This window comes from Brachypodium distachyon, chromosome 1 (genome assembly GCF_000005505.3).
Source record: "Brachypodium distachyon strain Bd21 chromosome 1, Brachypodium_distachyon_v3.0, whole genome shotgun sequence".
NCBI lineage: Eukaryota > Viridiplantae > Streptophyta > Magnoliopsida > Poales > Poaceae > Brachypodium > Brachypodium distachyon.
This window is the reverse complement of record NC_016131.3, coordinates 50106450-50131746: the sequence shown is the minus strand read 5'-3', so window position 1 is coordinate 50131746 and position 25297 is coordinate 50106450. Positions and strand designations below refer to the sequence as shown.

At 43.6% G+C, this 25297-nt stretch overlaps 4 protein-coding genes across 5 annotated transcripts; 2 read left to right on the top strand and 2 right to left on the bottom strand.

Annotated features, from left to right (window-relative positions):
- Positions 1-1522: 1522 nt before the first annotated feature.
- LOC104582263 (aspartate and glycine-rich protein-like) lies at positions 1523-1909 on the bottom strand. The gene has a single exon (XM_010231684.1). The coding sequence runs from the start codon at positions 1907-1909 to the stop codon at positions 1523-1525; it is 387 nt and encodes a 128-aa protein (XP_010229986.1).
- A 3741-nt stretch (positions 1910-5650) lies between these two features.
- Positions 5651-9269, top strand: LOC100834949 (protein cornichon homolog 4). Of its 2 annotated transcripts, XR_729718.3 has the most exons (5): positions 5652-5910; positions 7114-7295; positions 8496-8618; positions 8709-8799; positions 8884-9269. XR_729718.3 is itself a non-coding variant. In XM_010229808.3 (4 exons), exons 1-4 carry the CDS (start codon positions 5845-5847, stop codon positions 8743-8745), a joined length of 408 nt encoding a protein of 135 aa, XP_010228110.1. In that variant the 5' UTR covers positions 5651-5844; the 3' UTR covers positions 8746-9194. The 2 variants fall into 2 exon arrangements, 1 of the variants encoding a protein (XP_010228110.1); XM_010229808.3 differs by having other exon boundaries at positions 5651-5910; positions 8709-9194.
- A 77-nt stretch (positions 9270-9346) lies between these two features.
- On the bottom strand, positions 9347-14336 carry LOC100834645 (enolase 1). The gene is made up of 17 exons (XM_003557184.4): positions 14145-14336; positions 13902-13965; positions 12814-12878; positions 12116-12163; positions 11928-12014; positions 11736-11816; positions 11553-11654; positions 11391-11471; positions 11242-11316; positions 10942-11004; positions 10771-10851; positions 10459-10653; positions 10322-10372; positions 10122-10210; positions 9974-10025; positions 9825-9881; positions 9347-9638 (listed from the first exon to the last, which is right to left on the bottom strand). The coding sequence occupies exons 1-17, from the start codon at positions 14214-14216 to the stop codon at positions 9558-9560; spliced, it is 1344 nt and encodes a 447-aa protein (XP_003557232.1). The 5' UTR covers positions 14217-14336; the 3' UTR covers positions 9347-9557.
- A 3461-nt stretch (positions 14337-17797) lies between these two features.
- Positions 17798-21528, top strand: LOC100834344 (ATP-dependent Clp protease proteolytic subunit-related protein 2, chloroplastic). The gene is made up of 9 exons (XM_003557183.4): positions 17798-17958; positions 18064-18110; positions 18198-18270; positions 18931-19051; positions 19133-19270; positions 20389-20505; positions 20595-20663; positions 20777-20872; positions 21103-21528. The coding sequence occupies exons 1-9, from the start codon at positions 17879-17881 to the stop codon at positions 21250-21252; spliced, it is 891 nt and encodes a 296-aa protein (XP_003557231.1). The 5' UTR covers positions 17798-17878; the 3' UTR covers positions 21253-21528.
- The last annotated feature ends 3769 nt before the right edge of the window (positions 21529-25297 follow it).

Below are 25297 nucleotides of genomic sequence, written 5' to 3'. Positions count from 1 at the left end.
CCCCTGGCGAACGATCGTTTCAGAGATGTATACCCCGTTCGATCCCTGGCTTTGGCCACCAGCGAATCTCGTCCCTCGTTCCCGTCCCTTGACCTGTTCGACCCGGAAACACGGCAACTATGGTTCAGACTACTTCAAGCCGAGGGACACGGGTGCATGTGTTTCTTCACGGCCTTCTTCCAGACTTCCAATGGGGGAATCTGTGGGGAACATTATGTATCTCCTCAATGAAAATCGCTCATTTGAAGGACTTAAGCTACTCCAAAATTATGTAATTTTGAGGGTAGGTTTGACATCTATTCCTTTAACTACAGTAAAATGTTCTGCTAATTTGGAGTAACTTTGAACTGTTATAAAGAGAATATTTTAATTCAAAAGGGTCTGAATTCAAATTGAGCTTGAAAAGAGCTAGGTTCGAAAGGCTTGAGTAAAATTTCCCCAAATTCTATATTTGAGTGTTGCTAATTTGTGACACTTTAAAATCTCAAGTTTCGAAAGTTTTCCAAAAGTTGTAGTTCAGACATAGGTTGAATTGGAAGATAAAGGTTTGAGCATTCGAATTAGCTCCCAGATTTCTAAATATTTGCAGGGGCTCCTCTATTAATATTGGGATTTTAATTCACATTACCCGTCACTAATTAATAATGAATGAAACCCTAGTAAAACTTTCGACTCGAAACAGTGTGGTCTACATTATAATTTCAACAAAAAGGGAAATGAAGAACATTTAACAAATTACTCATTGTTTTGCGTCATTTCCTCGCCATCAGCCGTGGCAGAAGGGGCCATGTGCATTTACAATAGGTTTGTCGAGCGCAGCATTTTGTCGTGGGCCTTTTTCCTATATTTGTCGGGAGTTATCTTTGCGGCGAACCTTAGGCCCAGTTTGTCCTGGCAGTTTCTTTGTTGTGGGCCGACAACTTGACGTGTGAGTTTTCACCTAGCTCTTGGCGAAGCGTGTCTTTGCCATGTGCCTTTCATAGGGCAAAGACATGCGGCAAAGCGGCTGCCAGACGACAAACTTCTAATTTTCCGTTAGCGAGATTAAAAAGCTCCAGGTCCTTAAACCCCGTGCCACCCGGCCCGTACATTTTGGTTGAGTGATCTGATCAGGCCATCTCCTCTAACGCAATTTCCTCAAAATATTATTATTAGTTCACATGCGATTCTCAGATATTACCCCGTAAGAAGAATTGGTGTCTCAGGTAATTTAAGTGAAACAACTAGGTATATATGGGGCAACTAATTAAAGGAGAAGCTGAGTAGTGGAAAATTTCATTAGAAAATAAATGGTTCTGGATGCAACAACGAGAACACTCACGATGACATACAAATACAAGTGTAGCTAGCGCAAAGCAGCGGTTGTAGACTAGACAGCTTTCACAGTGTAGATCGAAAGTAATGAGAAATAATCATGCTGAAAAAATTCAAAGAAGGTAAAGCAACTGGGAAGGAGGATGGATAGATTGGTTGAGGCGGCATGTGGCTTATTCTTCTCGCAAGCGGAGAAATAACTGCGGCACTAGTATCCATTGTTGTTGCTGCCACTGGTGTAGCCGTTGTTCTTGTAGCTGTCGTGTGTGTTGGCGTTGTTGTTGTTGCTGCCGTATGTATTGCCGTTGTAGCTGTTGGTTTTTTGGGTATTGCCGTTGCCGTTGTTGTTGCCGTTCCCGCTGCCATCGACCACCTTGTTGCCGCTGACTGCGCCGTTGCCGTTGCCGCTGTTGATGTTGTTCGCGTCGACGTTGCCGTTGTTGTTGCCGTTGCCGTTGAGCACGTTGGTCTGCTGCTGGCACGGAGTCGCCTGATAATTATCTGCAGCGGAGACCGCCGACCAGGACGCCGCCACCAGAAGCACCACGAGCACGGAAGCGACCGCCATGGTCGCCGGCTTCATCGAGGTGGCCATTGCTAGAATTAATTGATCGGTACGTACGAGTAGCTACGGCTAGTTGATGGCTCGATGGAAAACGCAGGACACTCAGGTATATATATTTGTAGCTGTAGATGAGGTGATCTATCAGTTAGTGTCTGGATCGCTGATTAACTTGATGCCCTTTTATAGGCCATGGATCACCGGATAATTAATTACTAATTAGCTGGCCATATCAATACAGGAATCGAGTAGTAGTACTGATGTAGGATCCCACGCTTCCCACGAATTGGCTGGCTGGATCCCAAATCGCAACTGCCAACCAGTAGCAGCACGTCACAAGCAGTATTGCATGCACGTCGGAAGCAAAACGAGAGCGCTGAGATACCCAATGCACCACTCGATCAGGGGATCGATTGTAATTTGGACATGACGACGTGCTAGCACATCCTGCTAGCTTTGCAACTCCCCTAATTTGCATTACCTCTGCTTCTACCTCTTCTATTATTCTAATCGATCTGGACAAAGTATTTAATATATGCAACAATCAAGAATGCATCATCACGAGTACTCATTTTATTTTCCTTTCAGCAAACATAAATATACTTCCTCACATGTAACACGCCCGTGTGGTAGCTAGTTGTGTGACCTTTGGACGACAAACTTTAGACTAAGACATGTCTGACACATCGACAGCAGGACGTCCGGTCTGCGGTGATAGCTACATAACAGATGCACCTTAGAGCAGACGCGTCAGTGATGACTCAGTCACCGGTTACGCACAGGACGTTGGAGAGAGACCGCTGACGTGTGAGTTATAAGAGGCATCGGATCTAGATCGAGCCATATGGCCACACGTTCGGGAGATGTGCCGCCACTAACACTACAACAGATCAGATTTTTGGTGACATACTATCGTCCATTATCGTCAATTTCCCTCACTATTCAGCCCGTAGTGACGGTTCTGTGCCGTCACCCGCACAGTCATAGATTACTCCCGGTGACGGTTTCCATCCCCTCCGTCACTAAATATCGTAATTCCGTAACAGTCGTGTATGCTAATTATTGACGGGCAGATGCCGTCACAATCTAGATCTAGTGTCATTATTACGAAAGGTCAACGCCGCTGACGTGGCTGCCAGCACGCTGGTCCAGTGAATCCCACGGACCGTCACAATTCCGTCATAGCGACATCTTCAGGCAAGTTATAATTATGTTGCTAGGCCATGCATGGGGTCATCAGTGGCAGATTTCTGACACCCGCCACTGATGATCAGGATTCATTAGTAGCGGACTTCAGCCACCCAACACTGATGGGTGGTGGCCGGCCTACCATTCTGTAGTAGTGTCATCATGGTGGTGTAGTAAACGAAAATATATATATTCCTACTAGTTACGACATTGCGGTTTCCTTGGGAAAATACGCGCTTGTCATAGTCCTAAATAAAATTTTCTCTCGTTTTACTTGTCGATAAAGATATAAGGAACTCCATCGATGTCCGAACATAATAGGGAGATAAATGCTTGCTAGCTTGTGAGCTTAATTTGTTTTCTCAAGTTACTTTGCGTAGCTATAAGTTTCATATATGTGGTTTGGGTGGTACAATGGTAGAAGCCACTGTCAAGTGCAAGGAAGGAAATAAAACCAAACTATGTCAAGTAAAAGGAAGACATGAATAGTGGAAAAATTCATTACAAAATAAATGGTTCGGGTTACAACAAAGACAACACTCACGATGATCTACAAATACAAGTGTGACCAGCCAACTTTCACAGTGTAGATCGAAAGTAATGAGAAATAAACATGTTGAAAAATTAAACGAAGGTAAAGCAAAACTAGGAAGGAGGATGGATCAATTGGTTGAGACGGCATGTGGCTTATTCTTCTCGCAAGCTGAGAAATAACGGCGGCACTAGTAGCCATTGTTGTTGCCGTTCTTGTTGTTGCTGCCACTCGTGTAGCCGTTGTTCTTGTAGCTGTCGTGTGTGTTGGCGTTGTTGTTGTTGCTGCCGTATGTGTTGCCGTTGTAGTTGTTCTTACTTTCCGTGTTGCCGTTGCCGCCGTTGTTGCCGTTCCCGCTGCCCTCGACGACCTTGTTGCCGCTGAATGCGCCGTTGCCGTTGCCGCTGTTGATGTTGTTCGCGTTGAGGTTGCCGTTGTTGTTGCCGTTGCCGTTGAGCACGTTGGTCTGCTGCTGGCACGGAGTCCCCTGATAATCGGCGGAGACCGCCGACCAGGACGCCGCCACCAGAAGCACCACGAGAACGGAAGCGATCACCATGGTCGCCGGCTTCATCGAGGTGGCCATTGATGGTTGATGCGTACGGCAAGTTGGCAAAATGCAAGATCAGTCAACTATTATATGTTCTTTTAGCTGCAGATGAGGTGATCGATCAGCTTTGTGTGTGCATCGATGATGTCCTTGATGCTCTTTTATAGCCAATGGATCACCAAGTAATCAATTAGTAATTAGCTGGCCATATCATGATATCAATAGCCAAATCAAGTAGTAATACTAGTGTATGATCCCACGCTTCCGGCGAGCTTAGCTAGCTTGAATCCCTTAACTGCCAATTAGTTGAGTAATGCATGCACGTCGGCAGAAAAACGAGCGTGCTGAGATATATCCATGCACCACTCAGATAGTGGGGTTTGTAGTTTGGACACGACGTGCTAGCACATCTTGCTAGCTAGCTTTGCAACTCCCCTAATTTGCGTCACCTGCACACTTGCACTTCTTGTATTCTATTCTAACCTGGCCAAGTACTCTTTAATATATGCACCAAATCAAGTATGTATCAAGAGTGCTCATTTTCTCTTATTTCCTGTAAATAGTCACATTTCTTCTTGGAAAAGAAAAACAAGTTTGATTTTCGCAGACATCTGGGTCTTAAATAGTATATTATTTGGGTCAACAGGCTTATCTATACCAATATATTAAATTGGAGTTGGTGGTGATGGTACGGGCGTCGCGGTACGTCCTTTGATCCGCTGGCTCCGCCCGATGGCCCCGATTCACGCTAAGAAATCATCGAAATGTTTTTTTTCTTCTCTCTTTCCCCCCACGCTGCATGACGTCTCCCCCGAACCCCAGGCGCTCTTCGTTTTTCATCCCCTTGCCCCTCACGGCGAGGAAATTCCCGCCACCAATCTCTCTCTCCACCGGTACAGATCTCTACTCCTCCCCCCTGCCCCCTCCGTCCCCCTGCCTCCTCCCCACACGAGTGGGCCTATCGAATCCTCAAGTGTCTGAATTACATGTACTCGTAACAATCTTTATGTCGAAAGACGAACTTTATATAGGATGGAATAATCAAGCTAGAACAGAGCAAGGGAAAGCAGCTGCCTATGTATCGATCAAGCGGTTAAGCTGCTGCACTGCATGCCTCTGGTTTTGAGCAAGAGCAAGAATAGAACCTGGATACAAACCCAAAAGTTGAAACTCGTCAAGAGCCCTAGCCAGGTCATCTGTTCGGCCTTCTTTCGGCCCGACCTGCTGGGCCCGGGCGAGCCCAAAGCTCCCATGCAACCCAACTCAAACTTGAGCATACTCATCTTGCAGCCCATCAGCCCATTATACCAGTATACCAAGGGATAAAGACATCGCTGAGTCTCGAGTTCGGCCCGTGACACCAAAAGACCGAGCCGGCTGTTTGGGCTTTGTTTGTTTGGTGTCTGTTGATTCCTCAACTGTAATAATGGCTAACTTTTTGGTAAATAAATTTCTGCGTCACGCTCACGCACTTTCCAGCTCGATTACGCAAGCCGCGCATCTTACTGACACCCTGGCCCACTGACCCGCTCGCTGCCGCTCCCTCTCTCCCAGGCCACGCGTTCTTCCCTCTTCCAACTCCCCCCCATCTCCCTCGCCGGCGGCGCCACGATCTCCGGCTAGTGTTCCGGGACCCACACCGAACCCGTAGGCAGAGACGCCCTCGTCCGGCCGCCGGAGACCGCCAGAACCGGGGAGATGGTGTTCGTGTGGCTCACCGCCTTCTTCCTCGTCGTCGCGCTCATCGTGCTCGTTATCTTCCAGGTCCGCATGCATCCCCGCTCGTAAAATCGTGACGGCTCTGCGCCCGCGCGTGTGTGTCAACGCGATCTCAATCAATCTCGTGTTATCCCCATGGAAATCCTGGAGAGATCTTGGAAGGAGCGGGCTGCGGATTTATCTTTTGTTTGAGTCGAATTGTTCAGTGATGCGGGGTTTAGAGCGGCTCGGGGGGTTCCGAATCGTTAATTTGGGAACTTTCAGCTGGTTAGCGGAAAAAGCGCCAAGCCTCCATGGGATCGGGTGCTGTGTGTTCTACTGTTCTAGTGCTGGTACTGGGGATTCATGTGCGGTATCTGCGTCGAGATCTTGATGTGTTCGTGTTGGTAGGCTGCAAAATCACGGTCTTTGATGTGATTTAACTCCAAATTGACGCCCGGCAACATTTTCTAGCCTTGTTGCTGTGGAAAATTGTTTCAGTTCATATATGCTTTGCAATCTTTTCTTTTTCTCTCTTCCTTATTAGTTGTCCATATCCTTCTTCTACTGTTTTGTTGACAGACGCCTAAGGTGCTCTGTTATTTTATTTTTCTGACAGAGTATGTTCAGTTAAAACTTCAACCTTTATAAAGGCCATATGGAATGCTTTGTTTTAGTGTTATTTGTTCATGGTATATGCAACCAAACTCATGTTCCAATTTGGAACTTGGTAGAGCCATAAGATGCAATGCTAAGACAAGATTCACTTTATCCCGTGCTTGTTAGTCTGCAATGCTACCATTATAGAGCAGAATAGTGGAAGGTTAGAATTTCTTTGCAGCTTGTGTGACATTAATTCTTATTGTTTGCATCTTGTTAATGGTTCCTGACCTTTATTTTTAGATATCAGCTTTCCAAATTTTCACCTTTTCTGACATTGTTAGTGCTTAAACCCGCAATTCATGGGCAGTGACATATTTTCATTAAACTAGTTTAACATTCTAGTAGGACGAAATAAAAAATATTCATACATTTGCCTTAATTTACTCGTTGATTTTTTTTTTGTTATTTCAAATTTCTTAATGTTCTTGCTGAAATGTTGAACCCGACTGATGTTACTTTGCGTGAACTGGATCATCGATATCTGCTCATTTTTTAGCTCTAGAAGGAATTTGCATGATTTTGTACTCAAGTTTTGAACGATAAGCAAACTTTACCAGAACTCGTTCTCTTATTACTCATGATTTATTCCTAACTCTTTCTTTACAGCTAATGTGCTTGGCGGATCTGGAGTTCGATTATATCAACCCATTTGATTCATCTTCTCGGATAAATAAAGTGGTTATGCCAGAATTTGTATTGCAAGCACTTCTGAGTGCATTATTCCTTTTATCTGGGCATTGGGCAATGTTCTTGCTTTCTGCCCCAATGGTGTACTATAATTATACATTGTAAGTGCCTTTTGTCTTCTGTTTTCCTTGAAAACATTAAACAACTGACATGGTCCTGTAAACTGTACAAATCCGTGGTCAGTGTCCTTTTATTAAACATTAGCTGTCAAATAGCCTACCATGCCTAGTGTAAACAGATTAACTGAAAGTTGGAAATAGTGGCGTGCTTCATGTCTTATTGTACGTGAGAATTGAGAACCAAAAGAAAATGGAAATGGGTGCTCAAGACTGATACACCTTTTTATGCACTGTTAGACTGTTATTCCGCAAATTTTTGGACTGAAACTATGAATGATAAGGACCTGGGTCTCCTGCTTCTAACTCTAAACTTGTACTTTACACATAATTTTCTGAAGATGTTTTCACTAAGGTCTATGTCAAAATTTTGCAATATCTTGATGCACCTAAATGCTATATTGGCATTTTAGTTATCACAGATGTCGCGTAATTGGATGGCATTTTTTATTTGAGTGTCTCAAAGGTAGATTTAGTTAAATGGTCTGTAAATGTCAACTGGAGGAATTGCAAGAATGTGCAAAACCATAATGATTTTTTAGGACTATATGAACTTAAATTAAACCTTACAGAGGTTTGGAATACCTGTTCTGCGGTGAACCTGGCACACGGCCTGTGTTACAAAATATGCAACCCTGAATATTCAACTTGACCTATACAAGTACAAGGAGATAAACTAGGCCGATTGTATACAAATACAAGGAGATAAACTAGGAATCCTAAATACAAAAGGAAATACAAAGTAGTCCTTCCTGCATTGGCCTTCCGGTACCATGTTAGGGAATATGCAACTTGATCTATTGCCAGGGATCTAGGCAATATATTCAAGTAGGAGGAGATAAACTAGGAATCCTAAATACAAAGGGAAATACAAAGTAGTCCTAGTACAATACGATAATATCTCTCTAACAACCAGCACAATTCAAAACTTCAGATAGCTATCACCCTGTATTGACTTTCGGACTTCAGGGTACTGACTTGCTGTCAGATTATTCGCAAACTTACCTCCTGAATAATCTTTTCCCCACAGCACATGGAGCCACACGTAAACCTACCATGTCCAATTCTGTGGTCAAAATTAGCTATAGTTGGTTTGGAGGTGCTATTGCATGTTGTGTATGAGTCTTTCCAGGCTCACTATGTTTTAAATGTTCTGAATAAGTACTACATTTGTGGTCTTTGCAGGTACCAGCGACGGCAGCATCTTGTAGATGTGACGGAGATATTTAATCATCTTAGCCGGGAGAAGAAGCGCCGTCTTTTTAAAATAGTTGGTCTCATTGTCCTCCTATTCTTGTCATTGTTCTGGTAAGATAACAGACATCCACACCTACAGTATTTGCTATTCACTGTAACCAGCTAAAAATAACTACCTCGTATTTCTGTTTTTGTCTTCAGGATGATTTGGAGTGTATTGCTGGAGGAGGATGAGTAGAATGAGAAAAAAAAAACACTGGTAGCTCGCTCTGGTCTTGCGACCATTAGTTAGGTATTAACACGTGGTCCTCATGGCATACTGAACACACCATGGTATCATTATTGTTGATATCAGAATCTTTTTGGATAAACGTAGGTCATATGGAGAAATGAAAGGCAAGCATGGACCAAGATGCCTATGGAAGCAGTTTGTTGTTTCGGTTTAATGGAAGCTCCTATTGTTGTAGCGCATGTAACATGCAAGTTTAGGAGCTCTACTCCCACTATTCGTTGGATTGTGCATCTGTTCATGTGGGGCAGAAGAATTGTTGCACTGAATCACACATGAGTTGTTTCTTCCCAAGATTGAATTGTGGATGACGAGTTGCCTTTGTGGAACATGAGCGATGAAGTGTTGATGTTGTCAGGATCAATTTTGTCTTTGTATGATAACTGTAGGCATTTTAATTCTGAGTGCAGCTGAGGGCTCCCCTGGGGTGCAATGGTAGCAGCTCAAGGTTGTCGAGCTCACTGCTCATGTAATCATGTTTGGCGTCATTTTGTTTTATACCTTAGTAATTTCAAAATGCAGAGGCTCCTCAACTTAAAAAAAAAGGGAATTCAGAAGATAACTGAAACTGCTTTATTTGAGTGCACACTGAAGGACAAAACCACAAGCCATGGCTAGCGTCAAAACCGTATGAGTAACCACAGCTAACACTACTCTTATTCGGCCTGGCATTGAGCAGGCTCTGAACAAAATCAAGAGGTAACAAACTGACACACGCACGGTTCATCTCTTGCTCCAGATCCCACACGGTGTAGGGTTTTTCAGTATGGCTCCACCGGCGCCCTGAAGTTTGCTCCGGCGTAGACTGCCGCGTCGCCGAGCTCTTCTTCGATCCTCAGCAGCTGCAGCAACCATGGCATTGGTTCAGAACACACATCACATTTCAAGAAGACACGGATCATCAAATGGCGAAAAATAAGATGAAGTCATGTCCAGTCTACTCTGGCAGGAAGACACGGATCATCAAATGGCGAAAAATAAGATGAAATCATGTCCAGTCTACTCCGGCAGGATCTCCCTGAACTCACCTGGTTGTACTTGGCCAGACGCTCAGACCGGCATGGAGCTCCTGTCTTGATCTGACCCTGTAGCAAATACATAGGGAAACAAATTGATGATACTGCCGTGTAGTACAAATTGATGGAATTTTAAGTTCCATTTTAGCTGGAAGCGGTACCGTGGCCAGACCGACGGAGAGGTCAGCAATGAAGGTGTCCTCTGTCTCACCACTGCATGCAGAGAGTGCAGAAGGAAGAGTTGAGCTCAAACAGATCAAATGCCAAATGCTAAAATCATTCAAGAGTTTGCAAATTTGCAATTCTTACCTCCTGTGGCTTGCCATCACTCCCCACCCTGCACGCTTGGACATGCTCACAGCTTCAATGCTCTCTGTCACTGAGCCAATCTGATTCACCTGTCACCATAAACAAGTGGTATATATTAATCACCATAGTAATTCACAATAGCATTATGGTTTGCTAGAAAAAGAATTCACAAATTTAGGCAGTGATGATGATGATGATACCTTCAAGAGAAGAGCATTGCAGGTCTTCTCATTGATAGCCTTGGATACCCTCTGCACAAGCCAAACAGGGAACTGTAAACAAGTTCTCTCTGGGTTTTTTTTGTCACATTCTATTCAGTAAATATGCAGCGGCTTACCGTGGGGTTAGTGACAAGAAGGTCATCGCCTACAATCTGCACTTGCTGTCCGATCTCAGCGGTCATTTTGGCGTAGGTGGCCCAGTCATCCTGGTCGAATGGGTCTTCGATCGACACAATAGGGTAATCGGAAACAAAGGATTTGTACATGTCTTTCAGGCTGTCGCCTGAAATTTTGTGTGAACCGTCGTTGTTCTGGTCAGGGAGGTAGTTATTGGTTGTTAGATGCATGCTAAGCTTCATTTCTTACTGTCATGAACTCACAGACATCTGGAATTGCACAAAGGGTAGTTCAGTGGTTGCAAATCTTACCTCCTCCTTGAAATTAAGATCATAAGTCTGATCCTTCTCACTGTAAAATTCAGAGGCAGCAACATCCATTCCGATAACCACCTGCCGGGGGTGTAAACTCAGTGTTATACAAATATAAATAAATCCAAGGGTCGAATTAGTTGCTGAGAGAGGGGGGGGGGGGGGGAGGACTTTTCCAGTGTAGCCTGCCTTGGCTATAGCTGTCTTCAATAGTTCGAGGCCCTCTTTGTTTTCCTGCATAGTTATTTGGCATAAAGATCACATATGAGCATCTGGAATTGTGGAAACTGGAAAGTGTAGCTGTGCTAAAAGATCTTAAACAAAAGTCACCTAATGCTCCATATGGTGATTCAGAACAACTTATACTCTGTACTCGACAACTTATTAATACATAATCCTATGTACAACTTTGTGCTATCTTATCACCTCTGATTTAATACATATAGCACTAGAGAAATATATGGGCCATACCTGAATGTTAGGTGCAAAGCCACCTTCATCCCCAACGTTTGTGGCATCTTGACCATACTTCTTCTTGATTATGCTCTGCATATAAAATTATTAGCATTCCAACTGCATATTATAGTTTCAGGTAGATCACAAAAGGGTCAGCTGTTCACCTTCAGGTGGTGGTACACCTCAACTCCCATCTTCATGGCCTCCTTGAAAGAGGAGGCGCCAGTTGGGAGGATCATGAACTCCTGTACAACAGCTAGATGAGAATCTCGTATAGTTGAAACGTGTTATGACAAATATTATTCATGATCTGCAAGCAATCTTACCTGCATGGCAAGTTTGTTACCAGCGTGAGAACCGCCATTGATCACATTAAAGGCAGGCACAGGCAGCACGAGGGTCTTGTTCCCGGCAAGATTTGCAATATGCTGCAAACAATGATATTTCAGTACACTCACTTAAGAACTTAACTGATCACTTCTGTAGTAGTGTAGTTCAGTTCGACAAACCTGGTAGAGAGGAATTTTCTTCACCATGGCTCCAGCCTTGCACACTGCAAGTGACACTGCGAGAATCGCGTTTGCACCAAGCTTTCGTCGATTTAACACCACCACATCAAAAGATATCAGTATGAATAGTATAAATGTGGAATACTGGTGCAAGATAAAAAAAAACATAAGGATTGATCATTCTACAAATACCTTTTGTTTGCACCAACCCCAATCGTTGGAGGTTCCATCAAGCTGTTGGACCATGAAGTTATCAATGTCAACCTGTTCAGTTGGGTCCTGCAGTACAACATAACTCAATCTTTAGTAAAGCAGGATATATATCTTAGTATCATACTATCATGTCAATCAAATTATTACTTGAGAACTGAGATACATACCTTTCCAATCAGCGCTGGTCCAATAATAGCATTTACATTGTTCACGGCCTAACACAGGATGACATGTTTTATTAGTTTGGCATAGGAAAAAAAATCAACAAAAGCACACAACAGTTACAGCCACTCATATAGGGTGGTTGTTTAAGCCATAAAACATCTAGCAGCAGCTTTTTGCAACTATGTTCAGTAATTCTACTTTCTTCTACGTTATAAAATGAAAACAGAGTTCGAAAAGTTTTGTACCAGTTTCGGTGAGAGTTACAAGGTGGATACTTCATAGTACATACAAATATGAAGGTTTACCTTAATATTGACTTTTTGTTATTAATGAAAAAGATAATCAGCTGAAGTATATATACTACTCCGTCTGTTCCTAAATTTTTGTCATTGTTTTAGTTCAAATTTGAACTAAAACCACGACAAAAAATTAGGGACGGAGGGAGTATAATATAAGCCTCCTGGATGTTCAAGTTCAACCGTAAATTCTCTACTACAATATTTTGTTAATATTTTACGCAACCACAACAGTAAGAAAATGTTCTTTTATTACGGATTCAGTGATATCAATTCACGTCACATAAGCGACACTTATTGAATAAATTGTTAAACAAAGCTTGAAATTGCACATTCAAAATCACATTGTACATCTGGATGATGGAGACACTGGATAAAAAGGATGTCTAGATAATCGAACTCACCTTAAGAACACCTTTGCCGAGATAATCAGATCCTCCATCTCTTAACTCCAGGGCCTCGTATATTCCTAAAGTCAACGTCCCAGACATAAAAAAAAAATGAGCATTCAACATCTAGAATCTAGATGTCATGATGACACAAGAATGCACGCGGAATTTGACTCGACAACATAGGACAAATTTACTCCAGAAATACTCCCTCCGTTCCTAAATACTTGTCGGGGTTTTAGTGCAGGCGATTACTGATAAAATCCGGCTGACATAATTAAGCAAACTTTCAACACCTAGTCCGGAGATGGCGACTACTTTTGAGCTAGCTAGACAACACTTCGAAAAGACATGGCATGATCTGTACATGGTGTGTCATCAATTAATCCCCTCTTCCATATAGTAATAATTGTGTGTAATGACGCAAGATTGCACGCGGGATTAATTTGAGTCAACGACAGAAGACAAAAAAAAATGTACGCCATGATGATGGCGATGACCGATGAAATTCTTAACTGACGGCCAAGTTTCGACACCTAGTTGTCAATTTTTTTTTGAGATAAACAACACCTAGTAGACAGTAGTCCTGACGGCCAGTAATCTTGAGACAGCACTTTTGAAAAGAAAAGAAAAACATGGCATTATTACCGCACAAGCTCTGTCCTCAATCCCTCTTGCAGTACATAATAATCATGTGTAATACAGTATGTAAGTACCTCTACATCCAGGCGGACCTATATCATCAATAAAAAAATCCATTCGCTTATATATTATATACTACCAAAACAGAGCTAGCTCAAGAAGGAAGGAATCAACCTAACGCCGCTTATATATATATAGTTAACGCACTAGAGAAGTAGCGATCACTTTTCTCCGGATATACAAAACAAAATGGAGGGTGTTCTAGATGCACGCATACGTGTTCGGGAGCTAGAGAAAAAAAATGTGCCAAGTGTCCACGACGACATGTAAGTAACAGAGAACTCTCTTTATACGATAGTACGTGGAGCAACCGATCCGCCACAGCGCAGCAGCTCAACAAAGGACACAAGAGAAATTCGATGGTAAATGGGGAAGAAGTGAGTGCATACTACTGTACGTACCAGTGGAAGCGCCGCTGGGAACGGCGCCCCTCGCGAAGCTCCCGTCGCTGAGCCCCACATCCACCTGCAAAGTGCAAACGCCCCCCAAATTAACAACTTGAGCATCCATATCATACACCGAAACATGCAAGAAAATTTTGGAAGGAAGAACATGGTAGATCGAGCGAGGATCGAATCGAAACAGAGTACTCTGTAGTTGAAAAAACAGAGCAGCAGGCTGATTTGATCTGCGCACGTACGCACCTCGACGGTGGGGTTGCCGCGGCTGTCGAAGATCTGCCGCGCCTTCACGGACTGGATCGTCACCGCCGCCATGGATCTCTTGGTCTCCTTTGTCTCGTCAAGCAAACCTCGGCGTGCGTGAGGGTGGAAGAAGAGCTCCTCGTGTTTGCTTCGCTTCGTCAATTTGCACTTTGAACTGAGGTGGATCGGAGCCGCCTATTTGTAGCAGCTTGTAGGCGTGCGCAAGGGTCCAAGGAATTGCTTGTGGGGCCACCTGTTAGTGTCTTTGTTAGGCACTTGGAACTTTTTGGCGTCCCTTGCTTGGAGGAGGGGAAATGGAGTGCAGAAAATTTCAAGGACCGATGAAAGCCCGGTTCGAGACGAAGGGTTCTTGAGCAAGGACACCGACCGACTCCTACAGGCTACATGGGTCCAAAAGTAAATACTACTCACTTCGTTTCATAATTCTTGACGAAATATTACATGTATCCAGACGCTTTTTAAGAATAAATACATCATTTTTTAACAAATTTGAGACAAAAATTATGAAACGGAGGGAGTACGTGAAATGTAAGTAATTCATGTACGAATGTGGTCTTGTATCTTTTATACTCGCTCCGTCCCAAAATAAATGACTTCGATTGATTTGTCACTTATTTTAGAAACGGAGGGAGTATCAAAGAAGACCTACATTTTACGCTCTATCAGTCTCACCAAGGTGGTCTTTAATCTCTCGAAGGTTATAACAATCCTTTTATCTCTCGAAGGTTATAGCAATGCTACTAACTCTTCTGGAAGGAAGGAAAGGCGAAATGGAATTTCGATCTGTCGCCGTCCAAAAAGAGAAACTAGCTAGTGGGTGTATATCAGTCTATGTCATCGATCTGGACAAGCGCACCCGGCTTATGTGTCTAGAAAATTACTCATTCTAATTTTAAATTTTTGATTCAAATTTGTTTAAATACGGATGTATTTATTTCTAAAAAGCATCTAGATACATGTAATATTTTGACAACATTTTAGGATGGGACGGAGTAGATGCGAACGTACTTGGCAGTTGGCACCGTTTGGTGGCATGCACTGGGTAACAAAGACGACTTCTTCCCTCGATTAGTTGCTCACTTTATTTACGTTTTGGCTTCTATATAGCAAGGTGCAGGCTCTCCTGTCCATCTCAACATCGCCATCTGCATCTTCTTACAATGTTTTTGGACACCATGTACTCTCTCTTTTTTTTTTTGGAATAATGAGCACATTGGAGTATTGGACAGCATCACAGCATGTTTCAGATACTACAAAATGTCCTTATCTTAGAATTGACTATCTCTCTAATTATTGTCATTATAGAGAGGTTGACTATTCTTATTTACAAGTATACGAGTTCTAGTTCGTCGCTAAGAGACTGATATCGATTCTTCTTTCGCGAGGAAGAGCGGTAGCGAATTTGCCTATGCCTTCTGTTTTTTTTTTGGAAGTATATATGCCTCGTGTACTTTTCATAAGGGCCGCAGCCCATTGACATTTTCAGTTTCTAGGAAAGGCCGCGGCCATTTGGTGGTAGCAGCGGCAGAACCCGTAGACCCTAATGAACGGCCCACGTTACTGCGACCGAAACCAGCCCAAAGGCTTTTTAGCTTGTTGGGCCTTATTCTAGCCGACGGCGACGTCCGCGCCCGAGTTTTTTTTTTTAAACACCACGGCTGCCCCGATTCGGACTGGCTCAACAGAACACCGTCCCCCACCGGAACTCGGACAAGCAAAGAACTCCCTCCGCCTCCCGTACATATATGCGGTAATGCTACACCCGAGAGCTCAGCAAATTAACCACGGATTAATTAAGATCGAAGCAAGCGACTAATCGATCTAATGGCCGCCGCAGCAAGCTAGCGCGTCGTCGTCCATGATGATGATGCCGATGTCCATGGAGGAGCTCGCCGCCGCCTTCGCTGCCTCGGTCACCATACACAGCACCGCCGTCGTCCCCCACAAGCCACCGAACACCGGCGGCGGCCACTCGAATCTCTACGAGCCGGGGATCGGCGAGGAGGCGTGCTTGATGCGGCTGCGGTTCCCGGACGGGCGGGTGCTCTGCAAGAGCTTCGGCGCCGGGCGTCCGGCGGCGGCGACGCTGTTGGGGTACTGCGGCTCCGTGCTCGCGGAGCTCGGCGCCGTGGGGCGGACGTTCAGGCTCGTCCGGGTCGCCGGCGGGGCCACCAGCGAGGTGGACGCGTCCTCCGGCGGCGGCGGGTCGGCGGAGTACTCCTTCCGGGATCTCGGGCTGCACCGCTGCACCGTCCATGTGATTCTGTGTTAGTCTTGGTCGATCCCCTTGTACATTATTAGTCTGATCGAATCGACAAATCCCTTGCATAGTCGTTAATAGTAGCTAGCTAGCTAGGCCGAACTGATGGCATGAGTAGCATGCATCAATTCGCACTTCTCTTCTCGTATTGGCTTTTGGGCTATAGTCGATCCAGTAATTAATTAGATCCAAGTGTTCTGTTAGCGATTCTTCTTGGAGGGATCGATTGCTCGCGGAATTGCGGCGAGATATGTCTTAGCAATTCGATACAGCTTGTTCATACAAGTAGTTTGGGGATCTGAGAGCTACGGCTTCCGCCGTGTTCAACTAGCCAAGTCTAAACGAAGCAACTACAGGAGTATAAGTAATCTTCAGGTCCAGTACTGGGCCAGGTACTTCAAGTTGGGCCTCCTATTTCGCTGTGGCCTTGTCTTCTGCAGTCCAGGCTCATCGAGAGTTGGTTCCTGTGTGCTATCTTCAGTACTGGTGTTGACATGTTCCATTGTTTGGACGCTCGATTGTATTCGCATTCCATTGTATTTGTTGCATATACAATTCTTATGTAAGTCGCCCAAACATTCATGTCTCATGAGTAGTACTTCCTTCACGTCTGCTTATCATGTCTTCGTCGCCAGTCATGGTCATTTGGGAACTTGTCCTCCACCGGCTTATACGTCACGAAATCTGCTTATCATGTCTTCGTCGCCAGTCAGGCCATTTGGGAATGTTGCTCCCTGCCAACTGCAAATTTTTCGCTTGGCTTGCCGCGGCCAAAGCCATCTACAAGTAAAGCAAAATGGCGTGAAATGGATGATTGTGATTTTAATTTCTTTCCGTGCTGTTGTTCTTCCCCGCTAGAGTTGAAATCATCGGATTCGGCCGAGAAACTGGAGATGTGTAGCGGATTATCCGCTGGATCTACCCCTTCTTTTGATCCGGTGAGTTCAATGTTGTTAATATCGATTATGCACCAATTTGGGGATTAGCGTTTTAAGTGAAACCGGGGATTTCGTTCGATTTGGTTGCAATTGACGCTTCAGTTCGAAGATTTCGGTCAAAGGGATTAGGAATTTGGCCCGTCCGAACCGGCCAAGAACCGAACTGGACCGGCTAAACCTATGTCCTTTTATTATTTTGATTGGGACCCACAATCAAAATCACTCATCGCCAACCCCGAGATGGTTGCCAAATTAGGGGTTTCCTGTTGTATGGTTCAAAAGTTAGGACTATGTGAAAAAAAAAATTAAAAGGTATAGCTATATGATACAATTCGTTCGATTATGCACTAAAACCATGACAAGTCTTTAGAAATGGATACCAACTTTTTCTTTTGCCTCCTCGGTTTTGATCAGGAGACGCACGATTCTCAACGCACATCCAGCCTGCTCCTCCCTTCGTTATCCGCTCGGCCACTCCCTTTCTCCGACCACTCCGCCCGCAGCTCTCTGCTCCAATGGCGCTGTGCCGGACGGCGCCCGCCAACTCCTCCTGCTTCCACCCCCGCGCCGTCGCAAGCTCGCCCTCTTCTCTCTGGTCAGCCTCCTACTCCCCCGGTCCCCGTGTTCTCCCAGACCCTCCTCTCCTCCCCGAACCCTAGCTGAACAGCCCCGCCTCCTGTTTTTGTTTCCCCTTTTGCAGCGTGGGCACCAAGGTCTTCGTCGGGCTGAAGGCCCAGACCAAGCTCGGTAAGCACAAAATCAAACTAGTCCGTCCTAATTCACTCTGTTCGTTTTACCAGTGTTGGATTTCTGCTGTTTCGAAATGCTGGGCAGGATCGTCGGAGTCGTCGTGCCCGAATGTCAACGCCCGGTTCTACACCGCCGTCAACCGGAGGGTCTCCCTGGGGTACGTGCACGCCGATCCTTATGTCATCCTATATATGCATATATTGTGTAATGCTGCGCAATCGTCGGGTGTTACGTTCAGTCTCCATTTAGAGTGCTAGCTTTGCCTGTTCATGTAATTATCAGGCGCCTGGGAACAATTGTAGTCCTACTTTATCATGTAAACGGATGCTTTGGGACTCCGATTCTGTCGAGTGGTTGTGCACACTCGTGACATATAGGCCGGGGGTTATCCTCCTTTTCGAAAAAGAAAAAAAAACACTGGCGACATTTAGGTTCCTTTTCAATGGATGGGGAATATTGAGAGGATATTGGTGTTCAATGGATGTAAATATTGGTGTTCATTTCATTGACCAGGAAAAAATGTTTTTTGTTTACAAACCAAGATGGAAAAGCTTTTATCAGTCACCTACCAGAGAAATGTTTTATTTGTTACTCCCTCCGATCCATAATGAGTGTCGGGGATTTATTAAAAAGTTGTATTAACTTTGTACTAAATCCCAGACACTTATTATGGGTCAGATGGAGTTTTCTCTAGCTACAATCCCCAGATTTGTTTACATTTGTGGTAGCCAAATGTATCAGAATTGTTTTACTGTGGTTTGCTGGATACATTTGTTCCCTTGAATATCTAAGTTTAATTCATATTTACACTTAATAGGTTATCAAACAAGAGGGCTACCAGGGCACGCATTTCAATGATGCCTGTCGGTACACCCCGGGTACCTTACAGAACACCTGGTGAAGGAACCTGGCAGTGGCTTGACATATGGAATGCTCTAGTAAGACCTCACAAGACCTATTGCAAATTTGCAATGCTTCATTCCTTTGCAGCAGTAACTAATTTGATTTTCCATATGCAGTATCGTGAACGTATTATCTTCATTGGGGACAATATAGATGAAGAATTTAGTAACCAAGTATTGGCAAGCATGCTGTATCTTGACAGTGTTGATGACTCAAAAAAGATTATTCTATACATCAATGGCCCAGGAGGAGATGTAAGAACTTGATGACACTACACTACCCTTGTGTTCTTGTCCTGTCCGTTGGCATTCTTCTGTATCACTTGTGTTATGCATTTTGTTTTGGGCCATGATCTTGTGTCCTGCAAGTGGTATTATCATCTTAAGGATTCGAATTCCAAGATGCTGTCACCATAGTTTATCTTGAAAACATAAAATCGGGATGAACTGATTGGACATTAGTTGCTGTGCCCATATGCATAACCTGATATAAAGGGCTGCCAATGCTGCTCTATTAGTTAGTAAGTGTGGGGTTGTCTGAATTTTAGTATCTTGTGCCGAATTAATGTGATGTCCTACTCTTATGGGTTAAAAATAGTGCAAAAACTTGTATAGCTGGAAATAGAAATACTCATTCTGCAAAGGGAGGATCTCATTGTAGTTGGCGATCTTGGAAACAAAATTAAGAGATGGGTACGTAACACTCCTATTTTGAATGTAGTTGATGTAGGTGTTTGGAAATTCAACAATATTCCTAATGCAGTAGCACTAATTATTTGGGAAGGTCACTGGAATTTAATTTTTATTGTAAACTAGTGGGGCATGCACCATTGTATAGATGAAGAGTACTGTTGATAAATACAGCATTTTGTTTTTAGAGAACAGGCTTTCGCCCAGCTTTTTATATAAAGCAAAATTGATAACTGCAGCATGACTACATGAGTTTTATAATCTGTCGTTTTAGACAAAAGGATTAAGCCCGGCTTTAAACTAATAAAGCCCCAAACGCCTGAAAGGTACAAGGATGCTGATAGAGCAACTTATTACAAAGCACCAAGCACACAACACAAAAGCAAAGGGAGTGCAGCTCAAAATCGTCGATGCTCTCCTTGCTTAGGCAAAAGGAAGAAGCAAATGTTGCATTAAAAGGATCAGCCTGCTGCCTTGAGGAAGATCATGCCCTCGTCTTCTCGAGGATAATCTATCTTTCAGTACTGTACCTTTAGCTTGGAAATACGTGTTGTTCTGATTTTCCAAAATGGCTACAATACTTCAGAAGTGCCTTACCAAATGAAACACTCTTAAGCCATCGTATGCCTTTTTTTTGTCTGGGAGTGGGTTTCTAAGTTTTGTGTTCTTCAATGATATTGCAGCTTACGCCGTGTATGGCGTTATATGATACCATGCTAAGCTTAAAAAGTCCTATTGGTACACATTGCCTGGGCTTTGCATTCAACTTGGCAGGATTTATTCTTGCAGCTGGTCAAAAGGTATTATTACTTTCATGTCAACTTCCTTATGAAATCTGTCGTTTTCTGATACTATAATGTTTGTTTCTCTCCTATTTTATATTATCTAGGGTTCACGTACTGGTATGCCTCTTTGCCGGATTTCACTTCAGTCACCTGCTGGAGCAGCTCGAGGCCAGGTTTGTGTCTTAGTGGAAGCTTACCATTAAGTTTCCTATAAAAAAATGCCTACAGTTTACAGTTATTGTTTTTGTGGTTTAAGTGCTTACTGTACACTTATGTTTCCCTACAGGCCGATGATATAGAAAATGAAGCTAACGAACTTAATAGAATCAGGAACTATCTTTATGGCAAGTTATCAGAGCACACAGGTCATCCTGTTGAGAAGGTACGAATTGTCCATTTGCTCTGGTGCTGTTAATTTGTTACTCATAAGGGTCTTATTTGCTCTGTTCTTTCATATAGCATCTGAAGTTTAAGAAATCTGCTGTAGAATACTGAATGCCGTGTTGCTACTTTCCCTGTATTTGTACTATTCTCACGATTCAGCAAGTTTGATCTCAACAATTGCAATCCTAGCTGCACCCGTCCCATCTGAAGCATTTACTTGGTTTGCAGATTCACGAGGACCTGGACAGGGTGAAGCGCTTTGATGCTGAAGGAGCCCTCGAATACGGAATTATTGACCGTATTGTTATGCCTTCTCGGATCAAGAAAGAGGGGTCCACTGGTCAAAAGAAGGATCTACGGAATCTGGGACTTGGCTAATAGATGCTACTGTATCAGAGTTAGTGTTAGACAGCACCATTTCCCATAGTTCGCTCCTGCTTTAAAACCTTAATGGTTGTTGATCAGTTCATGTTGAGATATGAGATCGACTTTGTCATCTCCAATCTCCTTAGACTTAAAGTACAATCAGTAGCAGGCAGAAATGAATGGTTTCATCTGTTCTTCTGTTTTGTCACACACACACACACGCACACCGAGAAGCGCAGCATACATTTTTCTAGTTTCATGCAAGAGAATATATCGTTGCTGGAGCAATGTGCTGTCTGAAAGCATTCAGAAAGGTTGTTGCAGACACTGCAATGTAGTACGTGCATGCTAACTGAACTGGAAAATAAAATCATAGCAACGGCTGTGGTCTGCCAATATGCTAACTGCCAACTGACAGTATCGATCACCATATATTTATTGCTGCTGACTGATTAAGTTTGAGCCTGGAGCTGAGCAAAGTCCAAAGAAGGGGATAATTCAGGGCTGCACGCGTATAGCTGCTTGAATAAATTATACCAGGCGACCTGTTTGCTCAATCATCGTCGCAACCGCTTTCAATGGAGCAACTCAGGTGGTGACAAGCTACCATACATTTTTATACAAAAATGCCCTGAATATTATTCAGGGAGAAATGAATGGTGATGCTCTAAGAGTGATGATGATTGGTCGCAAAGAACTAGAAAGACAACTTTTGACGGGGTTTTTTTACCGTGTATAAAGAAAGACTGGCCGAGCTTGCTGCATGGAAAATGAAGAATAGATTCATTTTCCGCAGGAGATGAGGAACGAATATACTCCCTCTGTTCTGAAATAACTGACATGGGTTTATATAGTTACCTATTTCAGGACGGAGGGAGTAGATAAGCTGCGCTGCAAATTGAGCATATTGGAGCTCTTTCTAAAAAAATACACACTCCGTCTTAAAATAAGTAACGTGAATTTGTATAAGAACATATACAAATCAAAGTTTCTTATTTTGGGTCTGAGAGAGTAACTGTATTTGAGCCACACAGTCCAAAGCAAAAGTTTGTTTGCCGGTTTGGTTGTGATCGACTTGTGACTTGTGAGAGTTGTGACCATGCATGCATTCATATGGGCCTTGGAATATATCCGGCCGGCTGAATAATCCAAGGGTTTGATCGATGTCCGCATCTGCTTGGTCAGCCGACAAGTACAAGACATGGAGAGTGATACATGAGAGACTCAGAGACTGCTTCTTATGCGATAATGACACCCAAGGATCAGGACCTTTCACCACATATAACTTCAAGAAAGCAACAGCAAGAGTTTTAGAGAGCCGGGTGCTGGGTGTAATTAAATACTTGCTCTCGTTCCGTCTCAAGTGACTCAAATTTATTTAAATATAAATATTTTATATTAAAAAACGTCTAAATATAATATTCTGTCCTTACTTAAGGGACTGAAAATATGACGCTGCATGTGATTGGCCCCACCTGGGATGTATGGGGTGGGGCCCAGCAATGGTCAGCATCAGCATTAATTCATCCAGAGTTGTTGAGAATGAGACGCCTGCAGAGCATGCATGCACAAACAAACAAAACCACAGACAGAAGACGCAGCGTGAAGACACGACATGAGGCACGCAAGCTAGTAGTAGCAAGCTAGTACATGGCAGACGAGACACCCATCGATCACTCAGCTTGTCGTGGCAGTGTGCGTGCAATACACTATACTAGCTACTAGATATACTGTATATGTGAATGTGAAGCGCTCTCAAGTCCAGTCCTAGGATTGATATGTTGGAAGTGGTAGTACTAGCTAATACCCTAGGTAGGCTGTAGAGATCTCTGCATGCTACTATGCGCTTTGACCTTCAGCTTTGGATTACTGGCTACGATCGACACCTCTTTTGTCCTCGCCATGTCGTCTCATTTGGAGACAGAAAAATTCTTACTAACTGAATATGCATGCATCTAGACGCAGTTTAATGATGCAGATATGTGCGTATTAAACCAAACCGTAATTTACTAAATACTCCATAAATATTTATGTCCGGTCCAAACTATAAGTCATATGTTTTCTAATAATTGATTGCTGAACTTTTTTAAATTTAACTTTTCACGAACTTTATAGTAAAAGATATCAACACCTATGTACTCTACCAAATTAATGGAAACATACTTCATGATGGATCTAGTACGATCTTAATAGATGTTTATATTTTTTATTATTAAATTGATAAAAAAATGGAAAATTTGACGATCAACGAAAGTTACGCAGTAGGATTTATGTTTTGGAATGAAGGGAGTATTTGTCCATACATCTCCTTTGATGCTCACTAACTTGTTAACCACGGGTTGCCCATCCACAGTAGTAACCAGCTAATTAAAACACCTATATCGTGTACAATCTCCGTTCTGTTTTAATTGATGTTTGAGCTCTCCAAAACGTCAATTTAAACGGGACAAGGGAGTACTGAAGAAAAAGAAAAAGCTGACTGTCCCGATCGTCATGTAGTCATGTAGATTCAGTCAAACCGACACCAGATAACATCATAACAGAGACAGGGCGGAGCCATGCAGGTGGATCTCCTGTGTACTCCGTACATGTGTACATGTGTGCAAGAATGCAAGAATTTATATCATGACGTCAACGCACGTATGTGTATGGTACAGCTCGATCACACACTTTGTGTACGACACGTACGTACTTGCACACGCTGTGTCCTGTGTATGCCTGCACTGACACACTTCGAGTCTTTTCCTAGACCGAGAGAGAGAGAGATCGGGAGATCTCGCTTGGGCTACGTACTATGGGCCTATGGCCCAGTACAACAGTACATGTACGTATACCAGGTGCATGTGTGCCAGCACATACGTACAGTACGTATACTTACAACACATTGACTGGTTGATATCTTGCCGGTGTGTATATTTTGACTCTTGACTTCTCCGTTCGATTTAAGAAGAGTAGTTGATGCAATGCATGGACCGGACGGGGCCGGCTAGGAGCTGCTAGTGTCGCCGTCGTGAGAAAGAAGGAAAGCCACCGTATTCTTCATGTCACGTGTGGGGCTCCTGTCAGTCCTGTGGCATGTGGTAGTACGTACGTACAGAGGAAATCGAAGACCAAATCTAACTCGTTCGCATGGATGGATGCATGGGGATTGCCGTTGATTGTGCCGCCGGTGAAGTATCAGTGACCTGACTGTGTTTTCATTCCGCATGTGCAAATGGCGAGAAGGAAACTCTGATCATAAATTCTTAACTCATCGTAAATTCTTGACTCAGCATAAATTATGGATGTATCTAGTCTTAGAAAGCGTTTAAATATACATAATATTTTGACAACAATTTAGGATCGAGTAGCATTTGGCTATAGCTAACTGACGGACGTAGGCGACTGAGTCTAGCTCTCGCTAACACTTAGTTCCACGACCTTTTCTTTTCACGATTACATGCGCCAATCTCAGTCCACTGACTCACATTTTGGTGATTTTAGACACCGCATATGCGAGAACCGAACCCCCGTTTTGACGGCAGTAACTCTTCCGACTACATGTAGTCGGCCGTTGTGTTGTCGACATTGGCCATCCCAATTAATGTCAACACGTCACACCATGAAAATGTACAAAGCCTTGCTACTCCATATATAACTGCACATACATAACAACTCTTCTATATATCGAGACCAAATGCATTATTTTGAATACTTGTTACGAGGTAATTTTCGCAAACATCTTTTTTTTTTCGCAAAACAGCAGTGCTCTATACACTCACCTCTGCTTCTCTTCTTCCATGCATGCATATGCACAGAGGTCAAACAAGAAATCAACTCCATGAGACATGAATGAATGCGTATTGAGCATGCAGGAGCTAGCTATAGCTCGGCGGGGGTCTCTGCCCCGGCCGGTCAAATACATAGACGGCCGCATGCAAAGAGTCTCCGTCCCTATCTAGGACTAGAGGGTACTACTCCAGTAAGTAGGGTAGGGGTTAATTGTGTCTTGTCTCTCAGCTCTGAGGGCGTCCCATCACTAGCTGTTGCGCGCCATACCTCCCAACTGTTGCTGCCT